This window comes from Chanodichthys erythropterus, chromosome 13, assembly GCF_024489055.1.
Source record: "Chanodichthys erythropterus isolate Z2021 chromosome 13, ASM2448905v1, whole genome shotgun sequence".
NCBI classification, from domain to species: domain Eukaryota; kingdom Metazoa; phylum Chordata; class Actinopteri; order Cypriniformes; family Xenocyprididae; genus Chanodichthys; species Chanodichthys erythropterus.
This window is the reverse complement of record NC_090233.1, coordinates 51,160,831-51,180,341: the sequence shown is the minus strand read 5'-3', so window position 1 is coordinate 51,180,341 and position 19,511 is coordinate 51,160,831. Positions and strand designations below refer to the sequence as shown.

Below are 19,511 nucleotides of genomic sequence, written 5' to 3'. Positions count from 1 at the left end.
CAAAAATATGAAGCACAACTGTTTTCAACACTTATAATAATCAGAAATGTTTCATATTATAATGCTGACAGACGACCGACTGTATTTTTGATCAAATAAATACAGTCTTGGTGAGCATTAAAAACCTTACCCATGGCAAACTTCTGAACAGTTTATGGCAATAAAGCTTTTATTCTACTCTCTTGTCTCTCTCTAACCCTCTGCGTCCATCGTTCCCTTCAGAGAAGCCAAACATTCGTGTGGTGAACGGCATGAACAACTGTCAGGGCCGAGTGGAAGTCCTCTACTTCACCGTCTGGGGAACCGTGTGTGATGATGACTGGGATATGGATAACGCTCAGGTGGTCTGCAGACAGCTGGGATGCGGGCCGGCTCTTGCAGCCAAGTCTCTAGCTTACTTCGGCCACGGTTCAGGTCCCATACTGCTGGATAACGTTGACTGCAAAGGCAGTGAACAAAAGCTGACCGACTGCTTTAATCTGGGGTGGGGACAGCATAACTGCGGCCATCATGAAGACGCTGGAGTGATCTGTGCACGTAAGAAAAGACAGCAAATATTACATACATTACAAAACATTTAGAGTTATCACATCTGAATGTCATGCATTTTGCATTTATGTGCATAAATAAAGTGCATACTTATAATAAATGTACTGATATTTAGAGAGAATATTATTTATATATTAACACAATCACTGTTCCTTTAATTACCAGTACTCTCAAGCACATACAAACTAACATCCATTTTACATTTATTTGGCTACGGTCTCTTTTTCATATCCCATCGTCAATCATTGAAAAAGAGGGAAATCTCAAAACTGATTCAAGATCAGCATCCTCTGTACGACAGTTAGCCATATCTACATGAAAAATAAAGAGGCCCGTCAGAGCACATCATCGTCAGCACAGAGCCACAGGGAAAGTCGGCCTCCGTACAGGCCACGTGCATCACTAACGCATAAATATATGCATGCATGTGTCTAATAGATGAGCATTTAAGAGAACAGGGAAACACTGAAATAAACACGAGATAAAGAAATGAAAATACAAGTATCAACATTTAGAGCACTTCCATACACTGAAAAAGTCGTGATGTAGGATTTTCTTTGAAAAGTTTCACTTGGAAATTGCTAGTAAATTTCACAAATAAATATAGCTGCGAGAAGCAATTATCAGGGTTCAAGAGATTTAAGGCCTTTAAGCACTTGCGTGAAAAGGTATTATGTTTTATTTAGCAAGCCTGTAACCACTTAGATCATAGATGTAAAAGACCAATTACAGCCAATACAGGCAATTTACCATAGGAAATGTATGGTTTATAAAGCTTTTTAACAGTTATTGAGGTTGAACCAAAATCCTACGACTAGTTCGCCAAAGTTGATTTTTGAAATAATCTCCAACATTTAACGAATGATTCGATGGACAGAAGCGGTCCTAGAGGCAAAGTTGCTCAGAATGAGCAGTTCTACCATATGGCAAGTAATGTCATGACGTGTTCGAAAAATTTCATGATATACGATAATTTACGCACGTGAAAAATGTGAAGGCGCCCCCCGGTGGACGATTTCTTTTTAATTTCTCACAGGCTGTGAGTCAAACAGGCCCAGCAAGTTTTGTTCCAATCGGCCTTTGTTAACCTTGTCTGATAGCTACTCAAACTTCATTGGCTGATGGTGGACATGTTTTTTGAGATGCACCTTGGACGAAGACACTGCATGCCGATTTTTAAGTTGATCGGACAGTGAAGTAGTTATAGCCATTTTCATGTTTTTTTTTCTGTTAAAGAACCACCGAGTGGCCAGTCGCCGCATTCTTTTTCATGCGACCAAAGAATGAGCTCTTACATAGGTGTGCTGGTGAAAATATCTCATTCTGTTCACGAGTTATAGCCATTTTAGTAAAAGTGGCTCTGCCCACTTCAACCGTTTTGGCAGCCCTTAGGGATCATTTTTGATAAATATTGATGATCAGATTCTGGAGAATCTTGCTGCACTGGTTTGGTTCCAATCAGGACAAAAAACGGGTGTGTCTCATACGTTCTGAAAAGTGAAGCCACGGGCTCTTTGATCGCCCCCTGGAGGCTGGATGCAGTACAGGTCATAAACCCCGCCCTCTCAATGCAGTCGAATGAGACTTCAGTGAAAACTTAAAAATAAATTCTGCTTCAAATAAAACTTTCTGAAAGATGGTTTTGGTAATTTAAGGTAGTTGTTATCACACAGATATATATTCAATTGTTTGTTTTTGTAATGATTTAGATTTTAGCTAGCAATTTGATGCTATAAAAACGGGGCGTGTCGTCATGATTCGAACTTGATTGACAGCTCAGCTTGTCTGAGGACTGTCGGAGCTTCGAGGGGAGATTGAAGATGTATAACTAACTATTAATTTTCGATTTCTTTGTTTTTTAACACCAACAAAATGAGTTGTTCAGCAGTAAACTGTACTAACCGACCTACAGGATCTGACGGATCACTGAACCTTTTTCTGTAACATTAAATATGGGTGTTATAAGCTAATTAATAAATGTTATTAGTTAAGATAACACACCTAATGTTAACAATGTCGGGAAAAAGCAGGTGATCATTATCTGGCAGTTACTTATTATTTTTATGGGTATAAAATAATAATTAGCAGGACAAAACTAATGATAGCTTACTCTAATTACAGCAATCGATCTCCTGTAACATTAGTTGAACTTGATTTAAAATGGCAGGACCGTTTCTGACGATTTAGAGTTGTTTCTAGTGGCATATTATATTGATTTTATCTACTGAATTTGCTGTTTTAAAAGTATTATTGCTCTAGAAATAGAATATAGCCTATTATTTTATAGGTAGAATTTTAAATTGTATATAATTTTTATAGTCTATTTAAAATACATGAATGATGACGCAGTCGTCTGGGCGGAAGTTTGATATCGCGACTCCGCCTCCGGCTCCACTGACGGTTCCTTCTGCGCATGCCCAGGCTCCAAACTTTTTTTTTTTGACGTATTGCGTAACATGTCAGCGCCCATTCGGTCGGCCATTTTGGCTTCAGTTCATTACAATGGAAGGAAGCGACGTTGCGTCATCCATCTTTTTTTACAGTCTATGACAAAAACCTAGGACTAGTTTGCAGAAGTATGTTTAAAAAAAAAATCTAAAATACCTGAAAATTTCAATGAAAAAATATAGCTGCAAGCAGCAATTCGGGGCCAAGCCCCAGTAGGGGCAGTAGCGCAATACGGAGCAGGAAGAGCAAAAACAGCAGAAATTGAATGTACATGCAAAACATGTGGTTCAGAAGGACAGGTGGAAATGAAATGAAAATCAATAGAAGTTCAGAGAACGAACACGGAATGAACTAAAATACTTTTATCTCATTGAAGAGGAATAAAGATTAGTACAATGCTTATTTGGATAAAAAAGGTATCAAAATGACTCATTACACACAATTGTATAAAGGAACCCCACACAAGATTCAAATCCACGACCTCCGGGTCCAAGGTCCATTTCTCATCTCATTGCACCACTGTGCAAGTGAATGTTTCCACACCTGCCGAAGTTTATTAGTTCATGTGAAAATGAACTCAAAATGAAGAATTCTTATAAAGCTGCACTTTAGATCATTCTGCAGCTCATCATGCTGTAGTGCAATACAGAGCAGGAAGAGGAAAAACAGCAGAAAATGAACAAACATGAAACAGCTGGTTCAGAATTACGGGCAAGAATGAACTCAGAATGTACATAAGCTTAGATGAAAATGAACACAGCATGAAACAAAAAGCATTTATTTCTAATCCAAGAGGCAGTAAAGGAATCAAAACACACTATTTTATAAAACCACTCCACCTGGGATTCGAACCCACTAACTTCGGATACAGAGCTCTTCAGATAACTGGCTTTACACATTGAGCTACTTGAGGATGCACATTCAACAGACTGTGGAAGAAACCTTTTAGTCTAACAAAGAATTCACAAAAAAAGCATTACTTAGCATGCTATCCATATTAGCATGCTAAGCTAACTTAATGCTAATGAAGCTCATGGTTAACTTGATAACTGAAGAGCCACATTAAAGAGAATGACAACTGGTTAGCATGCTAAGCAATTAGCATGCTAAGCTAACTAGCATAAGACAACAAACACAAGCAAGGTCACATTCAGAGATGAATATCTTGGGAATGGTAGCGAATATCAAAAATCCATTCAGTCATTTCTGTGCGGCTCGGTCCAAAGATCACCTGAGCTGATTTTGGACAAAATTGGACAAAAATTGTAGGAGGAGTAGCGAAAAAACTGTTTTCCATTTATTTCAATATGGCGTACAGGTACATTTAAGGAAAATGACAAATGACACATTGTCGGAATCGGCATAAGCCAGGGAATAAAATGACATAAAGCATACTCATTTTGGAAAGTGTTTTCAAAAGTTATAAGTGGTTTTGCAATAATCATTACATCTGTGGAACAGTAGGTGGCGCTGTGTTGAAACTTCTCAGGTACCTTCAGGACCTTCTAAAGGTCATACATACCAATTTGTGTGAAGATATGTCAAATTGTTTAAAAGTTATTGCAATTTATGACAAAATTCAAAATGGCGGACACGTGGTTCATCCGATGTTGACGAATTCGATATCCTCGGATTCGGCATGGCACAGGGAATCCATAGACACCAAGATCTTGATTTTCTAATAAAGTGTTCAAAAGTTATTGGCCAAAATAGCCATTTTTCAGATCTCATGACCTGTAGGTGGCGCTGTTCCCAAATTTGGCATGGAACCTCAGATCATGGTCTTGATCAAGTGTACCAATTTTAGTTTTGATTGCTCAAAGTTTGGCTGAGATACAGCCTCTATATCAATTTTGGGTCAACCTCGTTAACTTCGTGACATCATAACTTTTGAACAAAGATGAATAAAAAAATCTGTTCAGTCATTTCTGTGCGGCTCAGACCAAAGATCACCTGATCAAAGTTTGGACAAAATTGGACAAATTTTGAAGGAGGAGTAGCGAAAAAACGGAATACTGTACTTTTCAAAATGGCCACTACTGTACTGGGTGGAGACTTAATGTAAGATATTGAATGTGATCAGTATGAAGAGAGGAATCAGTTGTATTGACATTCATTTTTCTGGAACAAAGGGTTCAAAAGTTATAACCTTTACAAAAGTGAATATTTGAACTGGTGGTGGCGCTATAGACTTAGTCCTAGATACTCCAAAGTTGGTCAAATTACTTTTAATTACTATCACTACAAGCATGCCAAATTTGATAATTTTCCTTCTTATGGTTCATTGATTACCATACAGGGGGAAGAAGAATAACTACGAATTTGGACATAAAGGAATTGCATGTGATAGCTTCAGATTAGACCAGTTTTAGGAAGAATGCCTAGAACAGACACAAGTTCTGCATCTTTTCCTGCCACAGTACCTCATGCGGTCTGGGCATGTGTCACACTGAGTTTCGAACCCACGATGCAGAGCATTCGAGATCCGTGGCGTAACACATTGAGCTAATCAGCCATGCAAGTTCTTCAGTATGCTAAGCAGAGGTTTCCGTGTGAGAAAGAGTTCACAAAAAAAAAGCTTCATAGCATGTTAACCATATTAGTATGCAAAGTTATTTAATGCCAACTAAGTTTTGGTTAACCTGTTGACTGAAGACCACATTAGAAAGAATAGCAATAGTTTAGCATGCTAAGCAATTACTGTGCTAAGCTAACTAGTATAAGACAACAAACACAAGCAAGGTCACATTCAGAGATGAATATCTTGGGAATGGTAGCGAATATCAAAAATCCGTTCAGTCATTTCTGTGCGGCTCGGTCCAAAGATCATCTGAGCTGATTTTGGACAAAATTGACCAAAATTTGTAGGAGGAGTAGCGAAAAAACTGTTTTTGATTTAATTCAATATGGCAGACAGGTACATTTAAGGAAAATGACAAATGACACATTGTCGGAATCGGCATAAGCCAGGGAATAAAATGACATAAAGCAGACAAATTTTGGATAATGTTTTCAAAAGTTATAAGCAATTTTGCAAAAAACATTATATCTGTGGAACACTAGGTGGCACTGTGCTGAAAATTCTCATGTACCTTCAAGACACTCTGATGGTCATATGTACCAAATTTTGTGATGATATGTCAAATTGTTTAAAAGTTATTGCAATTTATGACAAAATTCAAAATGGCGGACATGCTTTTCATCCGATGTTGACAAATTCAATATCCCCGGATTCGGCATGGCCCAAGGAATCCATAGACACCAAGATCTTGATTTTCTAATAAAGTGTTCAAAAGTAATTGGCCAAAATAGCCATTTTTCATATCTCATGACCTGTAGGTGGCGCTGTTCCCAAATTCGGCATGGAACCTTAGATCATGGTCTTGATGAAGGGTACCAATTTTTGTTTTCGATTGCTCAAAGTTTGTCCGAGATACAGCCTCTATAGCAATTTCGGGTCAACCTCGTTAACTTCGTGACATCATAACTTTTGAACAAAGATGAATAAAAAAAATCTGTTCAGTCATTTCTGTGCGGCTCAGTCCAAAGATAATCTGATCAAAGATTGGACAAAATTGGACAAATTTTGAAGGAGGAGAAGCGAAAAAAACAAATACTGTACTTTTCAAAATGGCCGCTACTGCAATGGGTGGAGACTTAATGTAAGAAGTTGAATAGCATCAGCATGAAGAGACAAATCAGATGAACTAAATTTAATTTTTCTATGACAAAGAGTTCAAATGTTAAAACCGTTAGAATGTTGAAATTTTGAACTGGTGGTGGCGCTATAGAGTTGGTTCTAGAGACTCCAAATTTGGTCCAATCACTATTCATGAGCATCTCTACAACTGTGCCAAATTTCATCATTTTCTCATGTTCCGTTGATAGGGCTGCCATAGACTCCCATTCGGGAGGAAGAATAATAATAATAAAAGGGAAAACGTACAATTACAATAGGAGCTACAGCCCCTTCGGGGCTTGGCCCCTAACGAGTGAATCCAATGTATACATCTTGTCCATCTTGAACCAATGATTCCAATGATATAAGACACTTAACCCTCTGGAGTCTGAGGCTGATTTGGGGCCTGGAGAAGTTTTGACATGCCCTGACATTTGTGCTTTTTTCAGTTGTTCATAAACATATGTATGACAAAAGTGTCATTACATTGTATTCAGCACAAACTATGCTACAATAATGCAATAATAATGTGAGGAACATGTATGTAATAACGTGTATGCGTGGTTATTGAAAAAACAAAAAACTTAAGTCACTGAAATAAGGCAAAAAAAATAACATTAAATCTGTGTTCACAAGACTTCTGGGTATTGGAGGTTGTAAAATTATGTAAAAATTATCCTTCCTACTCCTTCATATTAAACAATAGTGAGATTTAAATTTTCTAAAACATGTTTGGTCAAGAAACACAGTATGCATTAAAACATGTTGTCAGGGCATGTCGAAGGCGTGAATCATCATGAATAATGGGTGATTCTCACCTGAGAAGACAAAATAATCACATAATAATGACCTGAAATGACTTGCATAATAATGAGCTCTTTCAGTCAGGTAGGCTATGTGAAAAAACCTGTGAGACAGGCTATGTGAGACATTGATCATGTCTCAAAGCTCATCATGGTGTAAATCAAACATACAGAAAAAACAGCAATACTGTGAAATATTATTACAATTTAAAATAATGGTATTCTATTATATATAATTTAAGCCTATAAGCCATTTCGTACAAAGTTTCAAGTTACGACTTACGGTTTGGTCTGCCCGATCAATTTTAAGGGAGAATTCTGATCCTTGGAAATTTTAACAATTACGATAGAGTTTCACCGCTACATGCTTGAACCCCTAATTACAAAGAAATGGCAAGTAACACAATTAAATGTACAATTTTGAAGTAGAAAGACTGAAATATTATTTTCTTGTAAAACATACTTTAATTATCTTTGTTTTATTTACAACTTTAAAAATATATTTTGTACAATGTAGATCTAGAACGAGAACCACAGGTTAAGTGGTTTATAAAAGAGTATATTAAGTCATAGTAAACTAAAATTTACCAAAATAATTGAACCCGATCTTCTAATGTAAGTTTTCGTGTTTTCTATCTTTCAGCACCTTTGGAATTTGAGGTAATGGGAAGAGACTTTGGCGTAGGGATGACAGAGGGAATTCCAACTCCAACTCCAACTCCAACTACAACCACAACACCAGCCGAAGGTAGGCACACCGAAGACATCCTCAAAGACATTTTCAGGAACATCTGACATCAACAAGTACATAGAAACCCGCCGATATGTCCATTAGATGTTGTGGTCATGAATGGAGCCCATAATGGGAAACCATGTCACTGGCCTAATTGCACAACCCTTTTATTATATTAGGTTGTTATTTCATAAGCTATCGGAAAGAAATTTGGGCCAAAAATGATGTTAGTGATTAATGCCATGCCCATTTTCTAAATGTTATAGCTATCCAAAGGGCAAAGTTAACTTTTTTTTGGATAATTATTGACCTTAGGGCTTGAAAAATAAAAGTGGGCTTCCGTACGTGCAACTTACGCAAGGAAAACAAGCAGTACACCGAAGGTAAAAATAGAGAAGTGCACTTCAAGCACTGATTGACCAAAAATCATTCTAAATTTATGACAAAATATACAGTGGGTACGGAAAGTATTCAGACCCCCTTAAATTTTTCACTCTTTGTTATATTACAGCCATTTGCTAAAATCATTTTTTTTCTTTGCTAAGTTCATTTTTTTCTTCATTAATGTACACACAACACCCCATATTGACAGAAAAACCCAGAATTGTTGACATTTTTGCAGATTTATTAAAAAAGAAAAACTGAAATATCACATGGTCCTAGGTATTCAGACCCTTTGCTCAGTATTTAGTAGAAGCACCCTTTTGATCTAATACAGCCATGAGTCTTTTTGGGAAAGATGCAACAAGTTTTTCACACCTGGATTTGGGGATCCTCTACCATTCCTCCTTATTTCTCACCATCTTGGAGTCCTTCAGGTGTTTTTTAGCAAACTACTTGCCACAATTCTGTCTCTGAGCTCTTCAGGCAGTTCCTTTGACCTCATGTTTCTCATTTGCTCTGACATGCACTGTGAGCTGTGTAACGTCTGGAACAATCAGCCACACAATTATTCATTGTATTTAATGAATTACCCATAACTCACTCTCACTATCAAAGTTCTCTGAACTCATCCCCCTAAAACTGTAACCAGCATCCCAATGTTGCTAGCAAACAGGCCAACCTAGGTGTCCTGTTACAGTTATATGGTACTTTTATGATCCAGAAGAATTCTGGAGAGACTAGTGACTCATTCTTCCTGAGAAGGACAAATAAACTCTCTTAATCCTATGTATTCTCTATATAACCACTTGGGAAATGTATAAACATGTATCCAAGTTTCCCATCTCATGACTTTCCTTTTATACGCTTTATTCTATGTATTAATTCTCTCTTTTGAACTATTTTGGTATTAATGTTCCATAGTTGCAAATGTATAGTTAACTGAGATCACATTGGCAGCATGCTTGGTATCTACGGACTCCAACTTTCATTTCCTATTTGGTAATTTATGTTACATGTTACTAACTCTGTGACACATTAGTATTATAAGAATCTAGAAGGTTATTCTCTCATTCATCCAATCCAGTGTCTTATGCTAATATCTTGCTACAGAACAAAGACTCGTAAAACTTCCCTCTGAAAGGGGAACTCCTTATTGGCTCAGACACCTCAAGAGGGTGTGACATCTTCACCCCTTATATTCACTGATCACAAGGAACCCCCTCTCTTCCTGCTCTTCCTCCTCTTCTTCTCTTTTACTGATGAATGCTGACGTCAAGATGCTTTAAGAAGCTAGAAGCTTCTAAGGAACCCCAAGCTTGTGCCAGGCCTCGGCCTAGACCTTCCATTCACCAAAGATCCTCTGAATCCAGCCGGTTCTCTTTCGTCAAGAAAATATCAGCAAAGATTCAACAGGAGCCTCCACAAATTGCATCAGGACAGTTTTAATTCAACTTGGAGAGACATGCAAGTATCAAACTTAGTCTCATTATCGGATACATTGAGTATCCTTACCCCTTTTAAAGAAGGGCCGGTTAAAATTAAAACTGATGGTTTGCTCAAGGCTGTTGATCTGCTGAATGTCCAACAATGCTGTAACCTCTTGCTTCCTGTACTCTGCGTTAGCTCTCTCTCTCTCTCTTGGTAAACTGTATGCATGTATGTGTGTGAATGTTAGAGTAGTTTAAGTGTTTAGTTAATAAAGTCTTGTTCATGTCACACGTAAGGTTGTCCGTGTTTTGCGCTCATATACGGGAGTCCCTATTCATGTCGGTCCTGACTACAGGCTTTTAGTAGAATAAGATTGTTATTTCCCATAACCTGGAAATGAACATTTCTTAGTTAATAAACAATTAACACTGTGTGTTCATTGAACAACAGGTTAATTGATTGTAATATTAATTTTATTACATTAAGTTAATTTTATTAACTGATTAAAATATTAATAATTAATTATAACTAGTTATGATTAATTATTCCTATTTATTTTTGAGCTAATTTGCTACAAATGGTGGAGAATGCGGGCATGAATAAACAAAGGTTATGAGCTTAAACCACTGTCAACTTAAAAGTGTGCATTTGATAATTCCAGTCAGAATATGTCAGACGATGCACATTTTGGTCACTAATTGCTGGCTTGTTAGATGCTGATAAAGTGATGGCCTGAATTGACATCTCTACTGTAACTGAAAGAGTCTACTCTTGACACATTTTAGCATATGTTCAAATGGTATCAGTATAAAGTTAATCTGATTTTAGCGAAGAAATCCTAATCTCAGTATTAGAGCGTAAGCCTGTGTTGACGAAGGAATCTCAGCTCAGCGGCATGTAAACTGTACCAGAATTGATTATTCTGCTTTTGTTGGAGAAATACCAATTGCAGTATTGCTTAACCTGTTTCTGATGAATGAATCTCAGTACAGTGTTATATAAATGTAGATTTGGGTAATGCTCCCCTGTTATAGTTAAGATTGATGTCATTCATCTAAACTTTGCCTGCACCTACAAGCATAGCTACCTTTTGACCAAAACTGTGTTTCACTCGCTGAAAGGAATATCAGTATTCATGCACAAGACGGACTTAACTATATATGCTTAAACAAGCTTTGACTTACAGCAAACTGTGTAATTACCCTTTAAACAAGTACAAGACGTTGTTTAAAGTAGAGAGAAGAGTTTACATGAGTAAAATTTGCAAATGCCAAAACATATTTGCAGTTTACTGAATGTAATATCAAGTTTTTGAAAATCTGAAAGTATAAGCGTCACATTGTAACTCTATACGTAACTTGTTTGAAATGAGCAGACAGTCTCAATAAACTGTTTGAATTGCCCTGATGTGCATTGGTTCCCATGACAACGACTTGTCACAGGAAGTGCTAACTCATCACCCTGTGATGCCATATTGTAAACAAACCAGGCTAGGTGGCTAAGCTAACCTCACCTAGCAGCCCTGCACCTCAGGCTAAGCTAACTAATAGCTTCTACAGTTAGTGGTTAGCATTATTTACGTGAAGCCTTTAACTATAGCTTGTGTGTATGCAGTGTGAACTGATCTAAAACAATTTCCCTTAACCACATTCCTGGTTTTCTGATTTCTCTCTTTCCTTACCTTTAATTCTTCTCAGCTAATTTCACCTGCACTTAGGTGCAGTTCTCCCTGAACACTGTTCAGCTAAATCTGCAGTTACTAGGGTAATTAAATCTAAATTTAATTACATGTAAACTGTTTAGCTAAAGAAGAATTCTAGGATTTATTGAGATTTTTCAATAGCACGTTGACTAAACTTCTGGGAGGGACACACACATGGTGTGGTCCTGAACACGCTGCAGCTGTGACCAACTATAGAGTGATTTCCAAAGCTAATCTAATTGTTAATCACTAGTGCTATTGACTATTCCCAATACCAGGTCATTCCGCTGTTTTAATCACTTCTTTAAATATTTTATTGATTTTAATTATAATAGCAGTCAGCTATTTGTTTTTACTAGTATTATTTCTTTCATCTATGTGATTTATTTACATTTTCCTGTTTAGTCTTGTGTGGTTTAATTTCCCAATATAACCACAAGCAACTAGACATACTCTCCTTCTTGATTTTGTTTATTTACAACAGTTGCTTCAATTTTATGAGCCAGTTACAAAGGAATCTGAATGATTGCTATGGCATAATTTTGAGCACCACTAATAAGCACAATCTAATAGGAAAGCTCTCCTCTTCCTCTCTCTTTCTCTTTTCCATTTGTTCAGAGGTCAAGCCTGTTGTGAGCCATCAGTAAGAAATACTAAGAAATAATTTGACCACAAGAACCATCTTAAGTCATTTATTAAACCTAGCTGTATTTTATACACCTGGCTGCTCACTGTGCCTTTAGCCCTAAATTCTGTTTGATCTTGCAGTAGTCTCTTGCCCTTACTCTCACCACAAGCGTGCCTAAATGTTGCAGATGCTCAGCCTAACTGCCCAGATGGCAGACCGAAAGGACTGGCTATGTGTCGTGAGGAACACCCTCCTAACCAGTGCTGCTGATCAATTACAGCACCAGAGCCAAAAGCAACTGGACAAAGATGGAAGAGAAGTAAAGGCAGATGACTCAAACCAGAGGTGTGATCACAATGATCTGACAGAAGTCAACTTCTTCCTGGCCCACATCCTCGCTGTTTTGAAACAGGAGGTGAACAACCTCAAACTCCAGATCACAGAGACTCACAAGGAGCTGATGCATGCTAAAAGCCACATAGACCAGCTAGAGATGGAGGCTTGGGACAGACGCAAGGACCCTGACAGAATAGAGACACAGAAGAAAAGAGAACTGAGACTCTCTTACCTGCAGCAAACAGAACCATTGCAGAAGAAACATCTCCCTTCACCGCATGGAGTCAGCAGAAGAACCTCCCCCAGCCAAGCACAGAGGTACAGAGGGGGAAGCCAAAGCCTTCTGCTTGACACCTTATCAGCCAATTTCCTGAAATCCTCTGCAGCTGCAGAAGGAGAAGGATTAATTCAGACAGACCCAGGTACCAGACCTACCACAGGGAGAAGCCAGGGATGGGAGCATCCTCTCCCTGCAGACACAGCAGGATCTCCAACAGCAGGCAGCCCAAGGACGACTGGACACGCCAGCATCGGACCTGCAGGAGCTTCTAACGCTAGTAAGATAGCTCCTTGAACAGTTCTTACCTGAGGAGTACTCAGCAGTACAAGCTTCTGACCACTCACACAACACCAGCTCAGAGACCTGAGCTTGTCTACTGTCTACATCAACCGCAATGGAACGACCACCACTCCAGGAGACACATACAACCAGAGCCCATCACAGCCTTCCAGCCTTGTGTGCCAGTGGTGTGTCTGATCTTTCTACACCTTCAACGTCGCTCGCTGTTGTCCATAGAAAGAACAACAACGACCGAAAGGGGGGGATGTAACGTCTGGAACAATCAGCCACACAATTATTCATTGTATTTAATGAATTACCCATAACTCACTCTCACTATCAAAGTTCTCTGAACTCATCCCCCTAAAACTGTAACCAGCATCCCAATGTTGCTAGCACACAGGCCAACCTAGGTGTCCTGTTACAGTTATATGGTACTTTTATGATCCAGAAGAATTCTGGAGAGACTAGTGACTCATTCTTCCTGAGAAGGACAAATAAACTCTCTTAATCCTATGTATTCTCTATATAACCACTTGGGAAATGTATAAACATGTATCCAAGTTTCCCATCTCATGACTTTCCTTTTATACGCTTTATTCTATGTATTAATTCTCTCTTTTGAACTATTTTGGTATTAATGTTCCATAGTTGCAAATGTATAGTTAACTGAGATCACATTGGCAGCATGCTTGGTATCTACGGACTCCAACTTTCATTTCCTATTTGGTAATTTATGTTACATGTTACTAACTCTGTGACACATTAGTATTATAAGAATCTAGAAGGTTATTCTCTCATTCATCCAATCCAGTGTCTTATGCTAATATCTTGCTACAGAACAAAGACTCGTAAAACTTCCCTCTGAAAGGGGAACTCCTTATTGGCTCAGACACCTCAAGAGGGTGTGACATCTTCACCCCTTATATTCACTGATCACAAGGAACCCCCTCTCTTCCTGCTCTTCCTCCTCTTCTTCTCTTTTACTGATGAATGCTGACGTCAAGATGCTTTAAGAAGCTAGAAGCTTCTAAGGAACCCCAAGCTTGTGCCAGGCCTCGGCCTAGACCTTCCATTCACCAAAGATCCTCTGAATCCAGCCGGTTCTCTTTCGTCAAGAAAATATCAGCAAAGATTCAACAGGAGCCTCCACAAATTGCATCAGGACAGTTTTAATTCAACTTGGAGAGACATGCAAGTATCAAACTTAGTCTCATTATCGGATACATTGAGTATCCTTACCCCTTTTAAAGAAGGGCCGGTTAAAATTAAAACTGATGGTTTGCTCAAGGCTGTTGATCTGCTGAATGTCCAACAATGCTGTAACCTCTTGCTTCCTGTACTCTGCGTTAGCTCTCTCTCTCTCTCTCTTGGTAAACTGTATGCATGTATGTGTGTGAATGTTAGAGTAGTTTAAGTGTTTAGTTAATAAAGTCTTGTTCATGTCACACGTAAGGTTGTCCGTGTTTTGCGCTCATATACGGGAGTCCCTATTCATGTCGGTCCTGACTACAGGCTTTTAGTAGAATAAGATTGTTATTTCCCATAACCTGGAAATGAACATTTCTTAGAATTAATAAACAATTAACACTGTGTGTTCATTGAACAACAGGTTAATTGATTGTAATATTAATTTTATTACATTAAGTTAATTTTATTAACTGATTAAAATATTAATAATTAATTATAACTAGTTATGATTAATTATTCCTATTTATTTTTGAGCTAATTTGCTACAGCTGTAAGGTCTTTATATAGACAGGTGTGTGGCTTTCCTAATCAAGTCCAATCAGCATAATCAAACACAGCTGGACTCAGATGAAGGTGTAGAACCATCTCAAGGATGATCAGAAGAAATGGACAGCACCTGGGTTAAATATATGAGTGTCACAGCAAAGGGTCTGAATACTTAGGACCATGTGATATTTCAGTTTTTCTTTTTCAATAAATCTGCAAAAATATCAACAATTCTGTGTTTTTCTGTCAATATGGGGTGCTGTGTGTACATTAATGAGGAAAAAAAAGAACTTAAATGATTTTAGCAAATGGCTGCAATATAACAAAGAGTGAAAAATTTAAGGGGGTCTGAATACTTTCCGTACCCACTGTAGGAACAACTGAAAGCACTCGTACGCAAAAAAGCATGTACTCTCTATGGCCTTATAATCATGTTAAGAAGTTATATAAATATGAAATTTCATCCTAACATGACTATAATTATATTAGAGTATGTAATTGTATTATATTATCCATATATAAAATTATGTCATAATATTATTAAATAATACAACACTTTCATCTTAAAGGGTTAGTTCACCCAAAAATGAAAATAATGTCATTAATTACTCACCCTCATGTCGTTCCACACCCGTAAGACCTTCGTTTATCTTTAGAACACAAATTAAGATATTTTTGATGAAATCTGATGGCTCAGTGAGGCCTGCATAGCCAGCAATGATATTTCCTCTCTCAAGATCCATTAATGTACTAAAAAAATATTTAAATCAGTTCATGTGAGTACAGTGGTTCAATATTAATATTATAAAGCCACGAGAATATTTTTGGTCCGTCAAAAAAACAAAATAATGACTTATTTAGTGATGGCCGATTTCAAAACACTGCTTCAGGAAGCTTCGGAGCGTTATGAATTAGTGTGTTGAATAAAAATTCTACTTACGGAACGAACGCGGTGTCAGTTTAGTTTTTTTTTTTTTTCGTAAGTTGAATAGGGAAGGTGTAGGACATACAGCGTAAGCATTTTGAAGAATGTGGAAAGTGGAAGTATGTTGTTCAAGGCGATATTTTGTGTTTATAAAGCATATACAGTTGTAATTTTTTCGAAAATAACCCATCATTTCGCTAGATAAGACCCTTATTTCTCGCCTGGTATCCTTTAAAGCTCTTTGAAGCTGCACTGAACCTGACATTTTGACCTTCAACCGTTTGGAGGCCATTAAAGTCCACTATATGGAGAAAAATCCTGGAATGTTTTCATGAAAAACCTTAATTTCTTTTCGACTGACGAAAGAAATACTTGAACATCTTGGATGACATGGGGGTAAGGAAATTATCAGGAAAAGTTATGTAAAACTCTATGTAGAGAGGGTTCTCTGGGCAGAGCTGATTTAACTCTGGGGATTTTGCTGTGTAGTGTTTGCATAGACATGCAGCTTATGCATTTGTCTCTTTTTCTCTCCTCAAGCTACCATCAGGCTCGTGGGAGGCATCCATCGCTGCGAGGGCCGTGTGGAGATGTACCTGAGAGGAGAATGGGGTACCGTGTGCGATGACGCTTGGGATCTTACAGATGCTAAGGTGGTATGCAGGCAGATGGGCTGCGGCCTGCCTAGAGCCGCCCAGGGACTGGCCCACTTCGGTCCCGGTCGTGGCACAATCCACCTGGACAACCTGAAATGCACAGGCTCAGAAGCTACTCTCATTCAGTGCTCTCACATAGGATGGAATGTCCACAACTGTGACCACTCAGAAGATGCCAGCGTCACATGTGCACTCTAATGACTCCGCCCACCTCAAGCCACGCCTGCCAGTAGACGCAGTGGGAGGGGACAGGAATAGCATTGACTCCAGGACTTGTATAAATTTTGTACATAACACCTCACGCCAACCCTGAAGAATAGATTTTAAAGATGAAATAGTTATTTGGGTGTGAAATAAGTTATGCAAATACTGTTATATAAATAACTGAATGAAGATTCGAATTATGCACTTTATAAACTATACGAACGTGTAGATGTAGGTGGATAAATAAGCTGAGGCTATTGATATACAGTGGAAACCAAAGTTTTAGACTCTCCTCTCTTTAGGCATTTTGATATAGACTGCAAGCACCAAATTCATTATGCCATACAAAAATGGATGTACTGTAGTGCTAGTACTCGTTCTTAAAGCGGATCTGTTTCCTCTAACTGAATGCTAGAAGTAAACATTTTAAATATTTCTGCTTTGAAGATCGATATGTTGCATATCTTACAGTAAAGTTCAAAGTGTATCTGAATATCTTTAACATTTTATTGAATGTCAAAACTATTGAACTATTTGAATTTGTCTGCTTGGAAAAAAAAATGTTCTCAGGTCGATTTTGATTGGGAAAAATAATGGTTTCAATGCAAAAAAAAAAAAAAAGTCTTTTTTTTTGTCTGTTCCATCCTTTGTGAGTAGATTAACAGAATGAAATTAATGGGATAAAAGGAATATTGCTTCTGTATTGAGGAAACTAAACCATGTCATTGGCCTAATTGCATAATAGTATATTAGGTGGTTACTTTATAAGATAGGAAAGAAATTTAGGCCAAAAAATGATGTTAAGATTTTTATATATAATATATATAATTAAAGATTTGGTATACCTGAAGTAACAAGAAAAGAAAACAATGTTTGTGATGTCACTTTTTTTTACTGTACAGACTTTCATAAAATATTGGGGTCAACATTTTTGTCAATATACACTCCTGGGCAGACAAAAAAGAGTGTATATGGAAATAAAGTATGCTATGAATCTATTATATATTCTTAAAGGTGCATTAAATTTATTTCTTGACATTTTCTCCTATTAAGACAAAATGGCACATTGTTTATTCTTCCAGCAGGTGCTCTACATAATAAAAGTTTCATCATCTGTGTTTTATATTTCACATATTCACTTTTTATAATGAATATGTGATAGATGTATTTTACTTTTTAATATTAGTTATCAATGGGAGTTTGGTTCTTTTGACAACATGTTTTTTTTCAATAGCCTTTCTGTTGCCAATAAGAGGGTATCTGTCTATACAGAAAATTACTTTTAAAAATAAACCAAGCATGAAAAATATTCACTGGAGTAAAATTTATGACCACTAGTCCTGGTTTCCCTTATAAAGGCTAGCAAACTGGTAACATAACAATTCTCAATAATTCTTATAACCAAAATAAATAAATAAATCAATTAAATAACCTACCCTCTTATTATTGAGATTATACAGAGTGCCTAAAGGGACCTTGCACAAAACAAATATATACAGACTTTTGCATGCTCACTAGAAAATACTGCAAGAAAAAGGATGTGGCGACTGGCTCCTTTTATAACAGGAAAAAACATGAAAACGGCTATAACTACTTCACGGTTAGTCCAATCGACTTGAATATTGGCATGTAGTGTCTTTTCCAAGATGCCATGACTGTCTATGAGGACAACGAAACAATATTCTTGTATCCAAATTAAATAAATAACTAAACAATTAATTAAATAAATAAATAATTTAATAACCTATCCTCTTATTATAAAGATTGTTCCGAGTTGCTAAAGGGACCTTTGCAAAAATAAAATACAGAGACTTTCGCATGCTCATGAGAAACTTTTGACGAGCGCAGAGGATTTTTAGGGGTTCAAGCGCGTAGTGCTCCTATTGTAATTGTTAAAATTTTCAAAGATCAGCATTCTCCCCTAAAATGCAATCGGGCAGACCAAACCGTAAGTCGTACAGACTTGAAACTTTGAGGGCTGGTAGTACTCACATCGTCTACAACATCGCCAAAGCTCACACCGATCGGCCTGAGGGGGGCGCTACAATGGTCAAAAGTATGAGGCGTAGGCTCAAGTGTCTTATATCGCTGGAATCCTTGACTCAGGACAGACAAAATGCATGCAACGGATTTGCAAAATTTTCAGGTATTTTTTTGAAAAACCAAGCAAGATTCTCTGAAGTCTGTCAATAATTATTTTTGAAATGTCGATTCACGGTCTCTAAGGGCCTCCAAAACATTCGAAGTGGGCGGAGCCACTTTTACTAAAATGGTTATAACTCATGAACAGAATAAGTTATTTTTACCAAACTCGGCACACATGTAAAAGCTCATTCTGTGGTCATCTGCGTCTGGCCACTTGGTGGTGCTATAACAGGGGAAAAAAACATGAAAATGGCTATAACTACTTCACGGTTAGTCCGATCGACTTGAAAATTTGCATGCGGTGTCTTTGTCCAAGGCGCTGTGATTGTCTATGAGAACACTGACGCATCTCAAAAAACATGGCTGCCATCGGTCAGTGAATTTTGAGCAGCTATCAGACAAGGTTAACACTGGGCCTGTTCGACTCAATGCCCTAGAAGCCTGTGAGAAATTTGAAAGAAATCGGCCAACGGGAGGCGCCTTCGCATTTTTCACGTGCGTAAATTATCGTATATCACAACATTTTTCGAACACGCCACGGCATTACTTTCCACATGGTAGAACTCCTCTTTCTGAGCAACTTTGCCTCTAGGAC

The 19,511-nt window shown here is 37.7% G+C and overlaps 1 protein-coding gene across 1 annotated transcript in view; it reads left to right on the top strand.

Moving 5' to 3' along the window:
- The window catches only part of LOC137034485 (scavenger receptor cysteine-rich domain-containing group B protein), a 34,015-nt gene extending 16,581 nt beyond the window's left edge, over window positions 1-17,434 (top strand). Inside the window, exons 9-11 of the mRNA XM_067407440.1 lie at window positions 223-537; window positions 8,123-8,227; window positions 16,452-17,434. Coding sequence (XP_067263541.1) covers window positions 223-537; window positions 8,123-8,227; window positions 16,452-16,765 — 734 coding nt within the window. The 3' untranslated portion in view covers window positions 16,766-17,434. The remainder of the gene's footprint in view (window positions 1-222; window positions 538-8,122; window positions 8,228-16,451) is intronic.
- The last annotated feature ends 2,077 nt before the right edge of the window (window positions 17,435-19,511 follow it).